The 13,554-nt window shown below is 54.5% G+C and overlaps 6 protein-coding genes across 6 annotated transcripts; 2 read left to right on the forward strand and 4 right to left on the reverse strand.

Moving 5' to 3' along the window:
- Positions 1 to 740: 740 nt before the first annotated feature.
- A1O7_02357 (uncharacterized protein) lies at positions 741 to 2,768 on the reverse strand (the record flags this gene model as incomplete). The annotated part of the gene is made up of 1 exon (XM_007756390.1): positions 741 to 2,768. The coding sequence occupies one exon, from the start codon at positions 2,766 to 2,768 to the stop codon at positions 741 to 743; it is 2,028 nt and encodes a 675-aa protein (XP_007754580.1).
- A 900-nt stretch (positions 2,769 to 3,668) lies between these two features.
- On the reverse strand, positions 3,669 to 4,540 carry A1O7_02358 (2-deoxy-D-gluconate 3-dehydrogenase; the record flags this gene model as incomplete). The annotated part of the gene is made up of 2 exons (XM_007756391.1): positions 3,669 to 4,325; positions 4,412 to 4,540. The coding sequence occupies 2 exons, from the start codon at positions 4,538 to 4,540 to the stop codon at positions 3,669 to 3,671; spliced, it is 786 nt and encodes a 261-aa protein (XP_007754581.1).
- Positions 4,541 to 5,949: 1,409 nt separating this feature from the next.
- A1O7_02359 (uncharacterized protein) lies at positions 5,950 to 6,633 on the forward strand (the record flags this gene model as incomplete). Its single annotated transcript, XM_007756392.1, has 1 exon — positions 5,950 to 6,633. The coding sequence occupies one exon, from the start codon at positions 5,950 to 5,952 to the stop codon at positions 6,631 to 6,633; it is 684 nt and encodes a 227-aa protein (XP_007754582.1).
- Positions 6,634 to 6,859: 226 nt separating this feature from the next.
- Positions 6,860 to 7,265, reverse strand: A1O7_02360 (carbonate dehydratase; the record flags this gene model as incomplete). The annotated part of the gene is made up of 2 exons (XM_007756393.1): positions 6,860 to 7,098; positions 7,148 to 7,265. The coding sequence occupies 2 exons, from the start codon at positions 7,263 to 7,265 to the stop codon at positions 6,860 to 6,862; spliced, it is 357 nt and encodes a 118-aa protein (XP_007754583.1).
- A 1,783-nt stretch (positions 7,266 to 9,048) lies between these two features.
- On the forward strand, positions 9,049 to 9,567 carry A1O7_02361 (uncharacterized protein; the record flags this gene model as incomplete). The annotated part of the gene is made up of 1 exon (XM_007756394.1): positions 9,049 to 9,567. One exon carries the CDS (start codon positions 9,049 to 9,051, stop codon positions 9,565 to 9,567), a length of 519 nt encoding a protein of 172 aa, XP_007754584.1.
- Positions 9,568 to 10,519: 952 nt separating this feature from the next.
- On the reverse strand, positions 10,520 to 12,712 carry A1O7_02362 (uncharacterized protein; the record flags this gene model as incomplete). The annotated part of the gene is made up of 1 exon (XM_007756395.1): positions 10,520 to 12,712. The coding sequence occupies one exon, from the start codon at positions 12,710 to 12,712 to the stop codon at positions 10,520 to 10,522; it is 2,193 nt and encodes a 730-aa protein (XP_007754585.1).
- Positions 12,713 to 13,554: the final 842 nt, after the last annotated feature.

Raw genomic sequence — 13,554 nt, forward strand, 5'->3', positions numbered from 1 at the left:
TGGAGGAGTTGATGCCGTGCCGTGCCGTGCCATCTGGCGCTGCATTTGTCTGTGGTTGAAAAATGTATCCATCCGTACCATGGTCAAGATGTCGCACAAGCCTTGGCGATTCGCAGCGGAGCGGAGCGAATTCGAGCGGAGATCAGGCGCCTCGGTTTTGGGGTCTAAGAAATGGTTTACTCATGTACCTAGGTACTTATGGAATACGCAATAATGTGCTACGAGTGAGTGTGGAGTGGGACGAGATACTATACCCGATCCATGACCTACGATCCACTGCGCCTAGTGACTGGGATGGCTATGAAGACTGACTTTGACGTTCAACGTTAAGACACCAGTTCGAGTCGAGTGATGCATTACAGTACCACGCACGCACACCTCTGAAGGTCGGGTAATGTGAGGGAGCTACAAAACGCTCAGGACGTAGGTACAACGACCTGTCCTCGGCGCTTACGCGCCTGGCGAAATCTTGAGCCACGCGGTGAGCTCAGAACCTGCACTGAGACGAGATATCGGCATCATCGTTACCACGAACGCATAGGCGTGAAGTGAGATCGCCCCGAGGCGAGACACTGGCATCTTCAACAGAAACCAATATGCGTGAAGCGAGATTATCTATTATTTACGTTGTTCAGCATCCGCCCTAGCTCCCAGCGCCAGGCATGCTACATGGGCCAAATGAAAGCGTCGGCGTGAATGTCCTTTCAACTCTACGCAATTACCTCATAACCTGCCTCACCTCACCATGTGAAGCTCTCCTCATTCAGCTCCAAGTTCCCCAACCCGATCCTGCTCCTAACCGCCGCTCGAACTTCATCCGCCAAAGCCCCGGGCCCACAGACACTCACCATCGTGGCCCCAATCCTGGTCGGCAAGATCTCGTCGAGCACAGCCCCCGGTTCGCACCGCCCCTGGATGATCTGCATGGTCGGTTTGCTCTTGCTCCTGCTCTGATCGATCCGCGGCGTGGGCTTGCTCGCGTGCACGCGGATCATCAGCACTTCTCGGCGGCCCTCCATGTGCAGGATCTCGTTCATCCACGGCTTCACCCACTCCATGCACTCGACGTCGCGGATCGACCAGACCAGCACGATCCGGCGGGTCGCCACGGTCTGGGCCCGCGCGCCGGCCAGCAGGTGCCGGATCTGGATCAAATGGTGCGTAATCCCGCCGCCGCCCGCGAACATGACGACCGTGCCGTAGCTGACTAGCGAGTCGTGTCCCGCGTAGGGGCCCTCCAGGAAACCGCGCACTTTGAGCTGGCCCCCAGGGGATGCGCGGGCCTTGTCGTAGAGTTTTCTCGTCATTCCCGTGCGGGCGACCATGACTAGGGAAGCACTCGTGGGGGCCTGTCGCACTAGATTCATGACGGATTGGCGTTCGAGGGAGTTGGGCGTAGAGGGGCGTTGTGGTAGAACGTCGTGCCCGGAAATGGCGGGTTCGGATTCCACGTTCGTCCACGCGACGGAGAAGGGGTGGGACATCCACAGCGAGACGGAAGGCAAGTATGCGTACATGTGACTGCCTGGTCGGATGGTGATTTGGCGGGGTAGCTGGAACGTCACCCGGCATGCCTCGCCGGGGAGTGCCTCGACGAGGGCCGTGGTCAGCCCACGTGTGCGAGAGTAATTGAGATAGAAGACGCGGCCGATCCGCACGACTCTCTCACCCATGAATAGTAGCACGGCTGTCAGGATGGAGGGGTACGCGGGCAAGTGCATGATGTCCAGATGGACGTAGATTCCAAGCAAGGTCAGGAAGGCCAGCGATTGGTGAAGGTGCAGGAATGTCTCGTAGAAGGCGTGGCGGATGGGTGACAGGGAATGCAGCGGCAGAATGATGACTGCAACTAACCCGAGCAAGCCGTAGTCGAGGAAGGGCGCGTTCTTGAAGATCCGTATCGTCGCCTGATCTCCCTTAGCTAACTTGTACGCCGCAAGCCAGGCGAAGAAGTGGATGAGCGACAAGACGGCCACTAGTCGTCCAATCCACCGGTGGAAGAGGTTGAATGTGTCAAAGCTGACGCGCAGGATCGGGATCGTGATGTTATTCCTCTGCGCCAGGACGATCAACGGGATCAGATTGACCGTGGCGAGGATGCCGCTCCGTCCGCGCAACTCGGCGTAAAGGGCGCCTTTTTGGGTGTTGTGCCAGTCCAGAATCAAGCAGTAGACAATGTTTGTGCCGGCGTAGAGGACCAGGATCAGAGTGTGCACCCGGCTGGGCAGCGTGCCGTAGTTGACAGCCCCAGAGAGCTGCAACTCGCGATTATGTCGCTTCTTGCCTAGCGGTGCGTAGATGAGGTGCTTCTTCAGCCAGGCCCAAAACCTCGAGCGGTCGACGCTGAAGTAGTTCTGCTGGGAAGCGCGCTCCGTCGTCATGCAGTAGATGTTGCGGATGTAGGACACGAAGAGCTGCGCCAGGCGGACGGCGAACACGACTAGAATGGCGCCGACAATGGACATCCACAGCAGCTGGACGAGTTTCTGGTCCCTTGCGAGATTGACGCCGTTCAGGCCCGTGTAGAACGGAGCCGATGTCAAGGTCGGAGGTTTGCTAGGACTCCCTGCAATTGCTGCTGCGACGTAAGGTCGAGTGACTGTTGGAGTGGTACTCGTGCTGGCAAGCATGGCCGTGGCATCCTTGTAGCTGATATTGCCGTCCGACAGATCTCTTTTTGATGCTGTTTCATTCAAACTATTGTTGCTGTGGACGAGCTCCGGGACAGCTTTGAAGTCATCTCCGAGTATGTTGCTGAATTTGTCCATGGTGTTCTCGTTGTTTTGAGCAGGTATACAGATTCGGTGTGCAAGTGAAGGATGAGGATTGAACTCCGCCGGGACAGTCCCTGGTATTGGTGCCGATCCCATCATGTTGCAACTCCTTTGTGCCCGGTCAACAAGGTCCTGTGAAAGGCAGTTTAGTAGGCGAGGGTCTTCTCCCGACAGAGAGTCGGACAAAGATGTTCTTTGAGAGGCTTGAGATGTCATGGCTTAACAAGAGCAGAAACAACGAGGGAAAGGAAAGAAAGAATCACTCAAAGAACAGCTGATCAAAGACGTTTGTATACTTGGAGCCATGGTGTTTCAATAGTTGGCGCTGGTGAACGGTTGAATAACGGGCTCAATAAGGGGCGATATCCACGTGACCTTGATGGCCACGTTCACGCGCCGGACAGAATGAACGTGACATGTGGCCGAATAGGCCATCGTCATTCAGTGTTATTCGCAGTTTTGGCAGGTGATCCAGGACATATCACCGAGAGGTCACATCTCGGCGACTGGTGAGCAGACAATTTTTGTACGAACAGGTGAGGCCCGCACGGCCGTTTGAGCGTTGCTGGTGGCGGAAAAATCAATTCATCTGGCATCGTCAGTTGACCCCCGAGATTGCGATGCTGAAGGTGATCGTGTCTTCAAATCTCAAGCACATATCGTGCAGCAAGTCTCATGTTTTGTCGATGACTGGGCTCGCTGGCGTCGGATGGTCGAAGGGGTCTTCGATTGTGCTGCGGCTCGGAAGCTTTGGACTACTTGGGGCGTGGAAACTTTGCCGACTCTCATCGTTTGTTTCAAACTCACCTCCTGCTGCCTCTTTCGCTTTTTGCGTCGCAGATGCAATTGTCCCACAACCAAGATAAGAAAGTAATACACCCTTCTACTCTGTGCTCACCGTCCCATCCACCCACCATCAATTGTGAGCACCTCTCCACTGACGTACCTACTCGCTTCACTGGCCAAAAACACCACCGCGCCTTTAAAGTCCTCCGGCGTCCCCCATCGCGCCGCGGGGATTCTCTCCAAAATCTGCCTCGCCCGGGTCTCGTTCGCAATCAACGCCTCGTTCATGTCCGTCTCGATATAGCCTGGCGCAATCGCATTGACATTGATGCCCTCCTTTGCCCATTCATTGCTCAACGCTTTCGTGAGTTGTGCGACACCGCCCTTCGATGCCGCGTACGCAGGGACGGTGAATCCGCCCTGAAAAGTCAACAGGGACGCGACGTTGATGATTGCGCCTCTGGCACCGGAGGCCGGCACTGGCTTGGACAAGAGATAGGCGCCAAAGTCTCGACATAATGTAAACACCGTAGTCAGATTGACTTGTAGCACCGCGTTCCAGTCGTCCAGGGGAAACTGATGTGCGGGATGCCGCTTCTGGATCCCTGCGCATGTGACGAGGATGTGCATGTCGTGGCCCGCCTTGACGAGATCGGGGATGAGCTTCGATACGGCTTCCTGGTTGGTGAGATCTGCTGTGGTAATGGTGACTTTGCGGCCTCTTTGCTGGATCTGGTCGTGTGTTTTTCTGTTGCTTTCGTCCCTCTGGCCAGCCACACATCGTCAGCATACTTGCGCGTCTCCAGACAACGGGCGACGTGTTCCGCCGCTCGAATGGTAGCCCTCCTTACCTGGACGAGAATGATATCAGCCCCAGCTTCGGCCAAGGCAATCGCCATAGCAGCGCCGATACCTCGTGTACCACCCGTCACGACGGCCGTCTTGCCCGCCAGCGAGAACATCTTGGTCAAGCTGTCCATCCTTGGCTGGCGTCCCGAAACAAGGACCTTCTAATGTGCCTTCACTTTCGGATCTTTTAACAATGCAGAAGTAGAACAATCGGTAGCGATGCAATGTGCTTGAGGCGACTGCTGGGATACTGTTGTTCAAGTTCTCACTGGCGACTCTCCCTCTATCTTCTGAGAACGGTACCTCACAACGACAACGCAGCTTCTGTTGAGCATCAATTGAAATGATCAACACCCCACGACCAACTCACATCGGCAAATGAACAATCCCGACTCGGTCGACCAGACGCCGATGTGAGGGGAAAGTTGACTGTGACCCTCGTCGCACAGCCTCGTCCGTCCGGAGAGAATGACGAAATGTGCAGTGCGGCGGCGCGAGGCAACTTGATGCAACAACTACATACTAACCTGGGCTGTGATCTGATGAATACATTTTGTGACTGCATACACAGGTCGAACATGGTCCCAGAGAAGCTTTGCAGGCTAATGGTCCATCCCAGCTGGAACGTCGGCGTCGGCACCCAGCGGGGAAACAAACAAGATCGTGTGTAACTTTTGGACCTCGCTGTGCCGCTGTTGCTTGTTTGAGCGTGTCTTCGCCTAGACTAATTGTCATAAGACCAGTGGCATCCAGCGAATGCTTCTATACGAGGTTCACCCTGGTTTGAGCAATCTGGCATCGAGTCGAAGCTCAGCCGCACAAGAGGATGCACCTGCGATTGGTCAGTCGAGGCTCGGCCAAGAACAGGACACGAAATTCACAAGCTTCACGAGCTTCACGAGCTTCAGGAGCGCTGCGAACCCTTGCCCTAGACTTGATCTGCTTAAGACCCTGGTGAGCTGAAAGGTACAGGCTGAGATTATGAGACTGGAGGGGCGAGCAGTTTCCCTCGCATCCTGACCGACCAGAACCTGCATCGTCGACTGATCGTCAAACGGTCGTGGGCAAACTTTCAAGACAAGCACTATCATCTTGTGACTGCTTCGGTTATCGATTCATTGGAAACTGCCTTCCATCTACGCACTCCTCAGTTCCCGTCTGCCTCGTATTACTGCTGAATCCTTGAATTACAGCTGAGTGATGGTGAAGCAGCAGGTGGCAGTTGATGGCCCAGAAATGCTTTTCTACACCCAGCTCACACCATCACAGCACGCAAGACGGCCTATGGTGAGATACCCCTATCGGAAGCGTTCAAAGCTGACATCTTCGCTACCAAAGACCTCGATGGCCAGATCGGTGAGGCTACAGCTCTAGATCCTCTAGACGTTGACCTCAGCCTCAGCTGCGCTACCACAAGGGGGAAGGTATAAACTGAGCCGTGCTGCCTTCTCTTCCTGGTTTACATCCATCCGTTCTCCTCCTCAGCTCAGTCATACAGCAGAGCCTGCACTCAAGCTTTCGTCACAGAAAGTCTCTGAAGATGCCGATTCTAGACTATGGATTCTGGAAAGCGAAGCCAGTTTCCTACAAGGTCGATGGGCCAGACGACCGCAATCCCCATATCAATCTCATCTTCAAGGACGACGATGCCGACACCTGGGAAGCCGCAATCAACGTCAAGTCTCGGGCCCATCCATCTGAGCTCGTGTATTGGTTCGACCGAGACTTCTCACACCGAATGTCCCGTGCCCTCGAGAACCACCAGCCTTATGGTTTCAAAACGCTCAAGTCTCGCAATGGATCGGCCCATCCCCTGGCCCTCGACTACCTCCGACTTGCTGACCTGCTTCACCTCCAAGATGGGAGGCTATTGCCGTATGACGAGGACGGGCCTGACAACGATATCCTCGATCAGCTGCGACCCATCCTTGATGATGCTATCAGTCAGCAGGCCGACATCTATCTGTACGGCTCCCGCTACGACACAGGTGACGGAATCCATGACGTGCACATGAACCAAGGCAGTCCAGGCCGCCGCTTCAAGAAAGACAATGGGGTCCACACCGACGGCGGCATCTTGTTCCGCTTCCCACATGGACACTGGGAGGCTGTCTTCCTGGCATTTGCCTCGCAGCAAATCCCTACTGACGAGGATGGACATCCCACGCGGGATAGCAGCTCGCTTTCAAATATTCTTCGTGCGAGAGGCCGCGCTCGGCTTTGAGAGGTGTACATAATGGTGAGATGTCTGCTCAGAAGCGCTCAGGCGCTTAACGCTCTTCGTCTTAGGACTAGAGAACTTGGACGTTGAGTGGCGAAGGCATGCTTTTATAGTGGAACTCTCCCAGATGCAACCAGGTGACCAAGCTGCCATGTACGGTCCGAAGTTGGAAAGGTGTAAGGATAATCGAGTTCATTCATTTCACAGATCAGTTATCCGCTACCCAGATTTATGTCTCAACTTCTCTCACGGCTCCTTTCTGAGTGTCCAGCACAAACCCGAGGACTTCCAGATCACCGAGGCTGGTCTCCTCTCTGAGCTTGCGGATGTCCTCTTTCACCGTCTCATCGAGGTGCTCCTCCTTCCACATGCCGAAGTCCATCTTGTCCACCACAGCCGCGGCTGCCGCGGTCTTTGGCTTCGCAAAGGCACGCACTTCTTGGTCAGTCGCGTGACTCATCCCGCAATCTACTTGTGCATCAGCTATCAGTCTCACAATTAGAGGTGGGGACAGTACCGGTATGATGAACGATAGCCACAAGTTCGAGACTAACGACGGCGCGCAGGATATGGAGTGATCGTATTACGTCCTCTGTGACTCGACCTCCGGCGTTTCGGAAAACCGCAGCCCGCATGTCTGGTCCGAAGAAAGCTTCGGGGACGCAACGAGGATCGAAACAGGTCACTATGCCGTAAATCAGGATCTGCGTGAGGATGCTTTCAGCTATGGTTGGTAAGGGGCCTACGAATGACCAATATTTCTGCCCCTGGCCTTCCTCTCATGGCCTGGATTTGTGTCATCTGCGGCGCGCCGGTGAATGAACTTGCGTATGTTGCATTGTTGGCGAGGAATTGCTGGATCCGGGTACTGGCTGCGGACATGACGGAGGATAGTAGCAGGACTACAGTACTTGTGGATCGATATCGTCTTGACCGTGACTTCACCATGGACACTACCACGGCTCCTCATATGTGTCCCCGTCCAGCTGGCGAGTACGGAACCATTCCGTGGATCCATGTTCGCCAGGAAGCCTTGCAGACTAGGCCAGCTGGATTCAATCACTAATCATAACAACTGGCATCAATGAGGAGGTAAAGGTTCGATAATCTCGATGTGAGAGTGACCACAGGTTTGTGGTGGTCCCCGACGGACGGTGCAATATTCCTCCGCCCGCCACCGGCGAGACCTTCGTCCACCAGGCAATTCAAAAGTCTGAGCCTGAGGAGTTCACAAATACTTTTTCGAATTCTGGATGTCTCGATTACTGACATGCGAGCCACTCGAGAGAGGTTGAAGCGCAGAGAGCGTACGTCAGTGGGCGCCTCTTTCTCGCAGTAACTAATTGACACAAACCTAAATGCCAGAGTAGTGCGGCGGCTTGACGGCCGAGAATGGCGCGAATACCCCGTGGGGATCCCCACACAATAAGGCAGCAGAAGCCCGTTGCTAAGCTTGATCGGAATGATTAATTAGATGATATGCCGAAGCATTTCTATTGTGTAGGCACGGAGCTCGATCGTCATGCACCCAGGTCTCTGGTGCCATCGGACATAACCCGTAACGGAGCTTTCCCACAGAATGCAGATTTTCTGCTACTATGAACTCGCCCCTTCCGAGGCAAATCAAGCTCAAGTTATGATTGCGTCTCCTTCATCTTTGGCTACGCTGTCCAGCGTAGCGGTTCAAACCCCCCATCGAGCTTGGACTCCTTTTACCAACGAGGCCAAGTAAGCCTCGCAGCTGAGTCAGCTTGGGAGACATGTCCTTCTGGGTGCCGTCCACCTCGCTTCACGACGGTTACGTTGAATGCCCAACTGCCCAGTCATTATGTGTGTTGCCAACGCGGGGGCGCTAGAGGACTTTGTGGAGATTTGATACGAGCGTCTCAAGTGTCTCAACTTTCGGTGTCAGGTTTCGTCCACCGTATGGCTTCCATGGACAACAGAGCAGCCTCACCCCCAAGCAAGCCCCTTTGCCAATCTAAGCGAATAAGGGGATTCATACAAAGCTTATCCACGAGGATCAAACCATGCATTGTCGAGTCCTCGGCTTGACAATGCACCCACATGGTGAACAATCGACAGCGCCAAGCCAAGCCAAAAACCATTGTCGCTTTATCCCGAGATGACAAGTTAACACAAAGTCTCCGAAGCCTGTCGAATGTGTGCCAGAATCGTTAAAAACCCGTCACACCTCTGCAACTGAGGTTTTTGGGTTCTTCACCAACAACAACAGCAACCACATCTCTTCGAAGAATCAGGCTCGAATCCGACTTTCAGGCAAAGTTCCAATCCAAGTCTTGTTTCTTCGACGAGCCGATCCTATCCTTCAGCGTCTGCATTCAATCTACTCATCCCGACGTTTCATTCACCTCCACCTCTATTGACGACGTCCGACTCTTTACGGCACTACACAGTATGCATCCCCTTCAGCCTGCTGATCTCGGCGCTGCGTGCCCCCCTGGTGTTGGACTTCGTGTTGGACCTTCTGCTTCTGTTGCACTTGGCCCAGCTCGTGGTCACGGCACATCCGCATCGGCACGCTCCTTGAAGCCCACTGCCACTCACGCCACTGATATCACTACCAGCGACGGGGGTGCTAGTGCTGATGCTAATGCTGAAGCCGACATTGACTTTGACATTGACGACGCCGGCGGCACCGATGGAGGCCGCGACTTCCCCATCGACGCGGACTGCGACGACGATGTCGAGAACTTCTTCGACTTCTACGGCAGCGGCAACGGTGGCAACAGCGGTCTCGGCGGCCACGGCGGCCACATCAACTTCACATACCGTGGGCGATCCATTCGCGCCGCCGACAGTAGACCGACTTACAAGGACCCCGAGAACCGCGTGACTCGTCGTCTGGTCGATCGGAGCCGTGAGATCGATCCCCTGAGACATGTCCCTCGAAGAGCGAAGAACCGTCGTTCTTAAATCCCATGAGTGAGGTGTTAAACATGACACGTTAACTAAGGTAGGTTGCATGGGTGAAAGGCGAAAGAGGAAAAGGTAAGTTAGAACACAAGGTAAGTACATGTACCACCCTTCCTGACGCTTGAAGGTAGGATGCTGTGATACAGACAGACAGACAAGCATGATGAAAATACAAGGTTATTGCCAAATATTGTAATTCCTTTGAGAAGGTGTTCACTGCTTAGTGCTTGTATTTACCGTGCTCTCAAGCTCCACGACTGAGATGTCTGATCAGATGCATAAAAATGGTAGCTCGCATGAGAGCCAAAGGAAAAGGTAAGTGAAGTTGAAGAAGAAGAGGTAAGGACACGGAACCTTCCCGACGCTTGAAGGTAAGGTGATACAGACAGACAAGTAAGAATGGTGAAAATACAAGATTGTTGGTCAAATGTTATGATTCCTATTCCCGTGCGAAGGTGGTCATTGCTCTGTGCGTGAAAATAGCATGGGCGTGCTCTCGAGCTTTTCCTACATTGTTCCGAGTAGAGTAGAGTAGAGTAGTCCGACTTTCGAGAACCATAAGACGTAGGTGGCACTCTGGCAGTTGTCTCACAACGGTAGGCGGGAGTTTTTGAAGACGTCTTTTGGCAGGGGTTTGAGGCTGGAGAAAATTGAAAACCGAGCTCAGCAATGCTTACCTGTAAGGTTTCTCATCTCGGTTTACGCAAACTTCACCTATGGTTTATTTCATCTTTCGGATGGCTCCTCACTCTCTCTAATTAAATAGCTGATAGCTCACTGAAACGGTAGTCAATCTAGTTTTATCGCTAAATGATACATACCTGCAGAAGTACCCTTTAGATTTGCTGTTTTTCCTGTTCCTCACTTCGGCTTCTTCTTCAGTCGCACACTCGCTCAGTCGCACATACTCTCACTCGGATCTCCTCCCCTAACAAGTGACCACCTAAACACTCTACCGCTTCGGTCTTTTGGAAATGAAGTCCTGTAAGATACCCGCAGCTTCATCCGCGTCGTCTTGGGAGGGCCGTTTAGTCGCACCACCTGCGGCGGGGCTACCAGCGGCGCCTGCAGGAGGGGCACCATCGTCATTACCGACATCATCACCGCCGCCTGCATTCCCACTGCTTGCATCGCCGGCAGCCCCAGCGCCACCACTACCACCTCCACCGGCACCTGTACTGGCACCTGCACCACCACCTGCACCAGTGCCATCACCGCCATCGCTGCCATCGTCATCACCTCCGTTGCCACCATCATCGTCGTCATCATCATCATCATCCTGGCCATTAAAATCCGTATCGGAATCATCGACCAGGTCGTTTTCATCATCCACGCTATAGCTTTCCTTCCACTCGTACCGGTACATGAAGTGCTTGGCGAGGTTGAGGATTCGGTGGCGCTGTTGTTTGATGACAACAGCAGTGCGAGCGGGACGAGGCACCTCGCCAACGCGGCTCATGTCCTTGTCGACCGATTTCCTCCTGTATGAAAAAGCCCCTGGGGGAAAGGAACCATCTGGTCTCGGTGGCACGCTATCGCAACGGTAATAGACCTTGTGGTAGGTGGACTTGCCCGCAAAGTCGTCGTTGAACCGCCGAGTCAGGTCCTGAACCTCCTGGTCTGACATGTTCAACGGGAAGTTGTCGCCATTCTGGAAGTAGTCGGCTGCGGCAGCGGCACCTTGTTGAGCGAGCTCCCCGTACTTCTCTTCATACCTCATCGCCTCTTGCTCACGGAGCCAGTCTTCCTCGTACTTGTTGAATCTGTCGCCGACGGGCTTGAGGATCTTGCCGGTGACCTCGGCGTAGGCATTGTTCCGCCACCTGTTCAACTTCGCGAGATGTTCCTTGTCGTGCCAGTCGAACTCGACCTCTTGGGTTGTTGGGTAGTTCCCGTCACTCCAGCGGAATGGCCAGTCTCTCCTTTGACCCGGCGCGGCACCCTTGATGCGGCAGTTGCCCTCGAAGTACCGGATTTTGTATTTGCCCTTTGTGATGGTCTCGATGTACAACTTGGTCGGATCGGGGCAGTGGAGCCTGGCAGGGGTGCGATCGGGGTTGATGGCGAACCCCGTGGGGATGCGTTGTCGCTTGCGACCACGACCCACTTCGGTGTAGTGCCGACCGGGGGTTGGACGAAGATCAACGTTGCTGGTGCGTGATGCATCTGACAGTGGCGAATTACGGGCGTCCTCGATATCCGAATCCACCTCTTCGTCATCGGGGTGGGCGCGAGGCTGTTCCTCTGTGGCATTGTATCGGTCGAAGGCGTGGAGCTCGTCCGTTGACTCCAGGAAGACGCCGTCAATGACGCGGCGAGGCTGATTGGCGTTGACGGCCCGCAGCCCACTGTTGGTGTTGGGGCCCGAGTTGCGAAGACGTCGGTACTTGGGGAACACCAGAGGGACACTGCCAATGCGGATCCATTCATCGATGGCGGTCACGATGTCCCAGCGATGTCTGCTCAAAAATTGCTCAGCTGCAAACACGCTGTTCGTGGCCGTGATGGATAGGAACAGAGCCAGGCGTTCATCCCGGGCCATCTGACCGCGGACCCGGGTCCGAAGACGGGCAAGTTCGCTGACGACATCCTCGTAGTCACCATTGCGTCGGTCGATGTCGGCGGCGACGTCAGCCCGGTTGAATCGGTGCCGATTGAACATCATCATCATCACGGAATTGGATGTGGCTCGCTCTTCGGACAATGGTGGTGCCGGGGCTTGAGGCACAGTTGGCTGCGGCTCATCTTCCATCTCTTCCTGAAGCCGCGCAGGCAGTCCATCCCGCAGTCTACGCTGCATGCGATGAACCGTTCGGCGGCGTTCTCGCTGCACAGTATTGTCCGTGTTGACCCCAGACCTTGGTCTTGTGGGCGGCACCTCGGCAGCGTTTTGGGTCGTCCAAAAATCCATAACAGCACGATTGACGTCCCATTGGACGCTGGGTTGGGTGAGATGAAATCGCAGCGTGGCGTCCCTGATCTCAGGATAGCCGATCTGGTTCCTCATGGCAGTAATACGATCCCGTCGCTCCTCAGTGGTGTTAGGCTGTGGGGGCATCCGGGGGTTGGCCTGAAACGCAGCCTGGCGATTGACCGGAAGACGGGGACGCTGGGGACCCGAGCCAGAACCTTGTGAGGGATCCATTGTCGCTACAAGGACACGGTAGAGGCTGTGGTACGTCAGCTTGGTACCGGGCAGCCTCCAGGACAGAGGACTCACTGTTAAAGGTGCAAGAACAAGACAGGTAGAACCGTAGAATACACCCTGCTGCGTCAGTCGCCAGACTGACCAAGAGCTGCCAGGGTTACAAGCCCATGCTTCAACCGACCCTGTACAGCTCGATGACTTATAGCTGAAGAGCTACAGCCAGTTTCCGAGCATTGAGGGCAAAGACAGTGTCATCTTCGTTGTTTCCGTCGAGTATCCGCTTGCGGAAACCGCACACAGAACCTGAGTTGAGCAGCATCATTGGTCGTTTTCGTTGCATACAATGAGGTCCGTGCAGGGACCACGAGGAGGAATGTCACAAAACAGGCGCGATATCTGCATTTGATGAGCGTCTGCCGGGACAACACTCGACTGCCTGAGCTTGGCGACATAGTTCACCCAGGGCCGAAATATCATGTTTGCAGAGTGATTTGAATGCAGCAAGAGGAGCTGGAGGAAACATGAAGGTCTTTTTTCTGGAGTCACGGGCGCTGGTATATCTGTTAAAGGGGGTGGCTGTATATATGTGTGCCTGTGTCTTGATGTGGTGGACGAAGTCCTGCTTCCTATTGCGGACACGGAAGTCAAAAAGCAGTGCATATGTACTTACCATCCAGCTTTTCGAACCAGACAAATGAAGAAAAACAAGAGAAGGCCTGATCCCGCTTGAACAAAGTCAGGGCTGCATGGAATCTGGGCTTGAGCAAGAGCAAAGCAAGCTGGACACTCAACAAGGAAGGCACCTGGGTATGTGGCGGTAGAACAAGCCGCGCCCAGGC

The sequence above is a fragment of the Cladophialophora yegresii genome (genome assembly GCF_000585515.1).
Source record: "Cladophialophora yegresii CBS 114405 chromosome Unknown aczIN-supercont1.2, whole genome shotgun sequence".
Taxonomy (NCBI): Eukaryota; Fungi; Ascomycota; class Eurotiomycetes; order Chaetothyriales; family Herpotrichiellaceae; genus Cladophialophora; species Cladophialophora yegresii.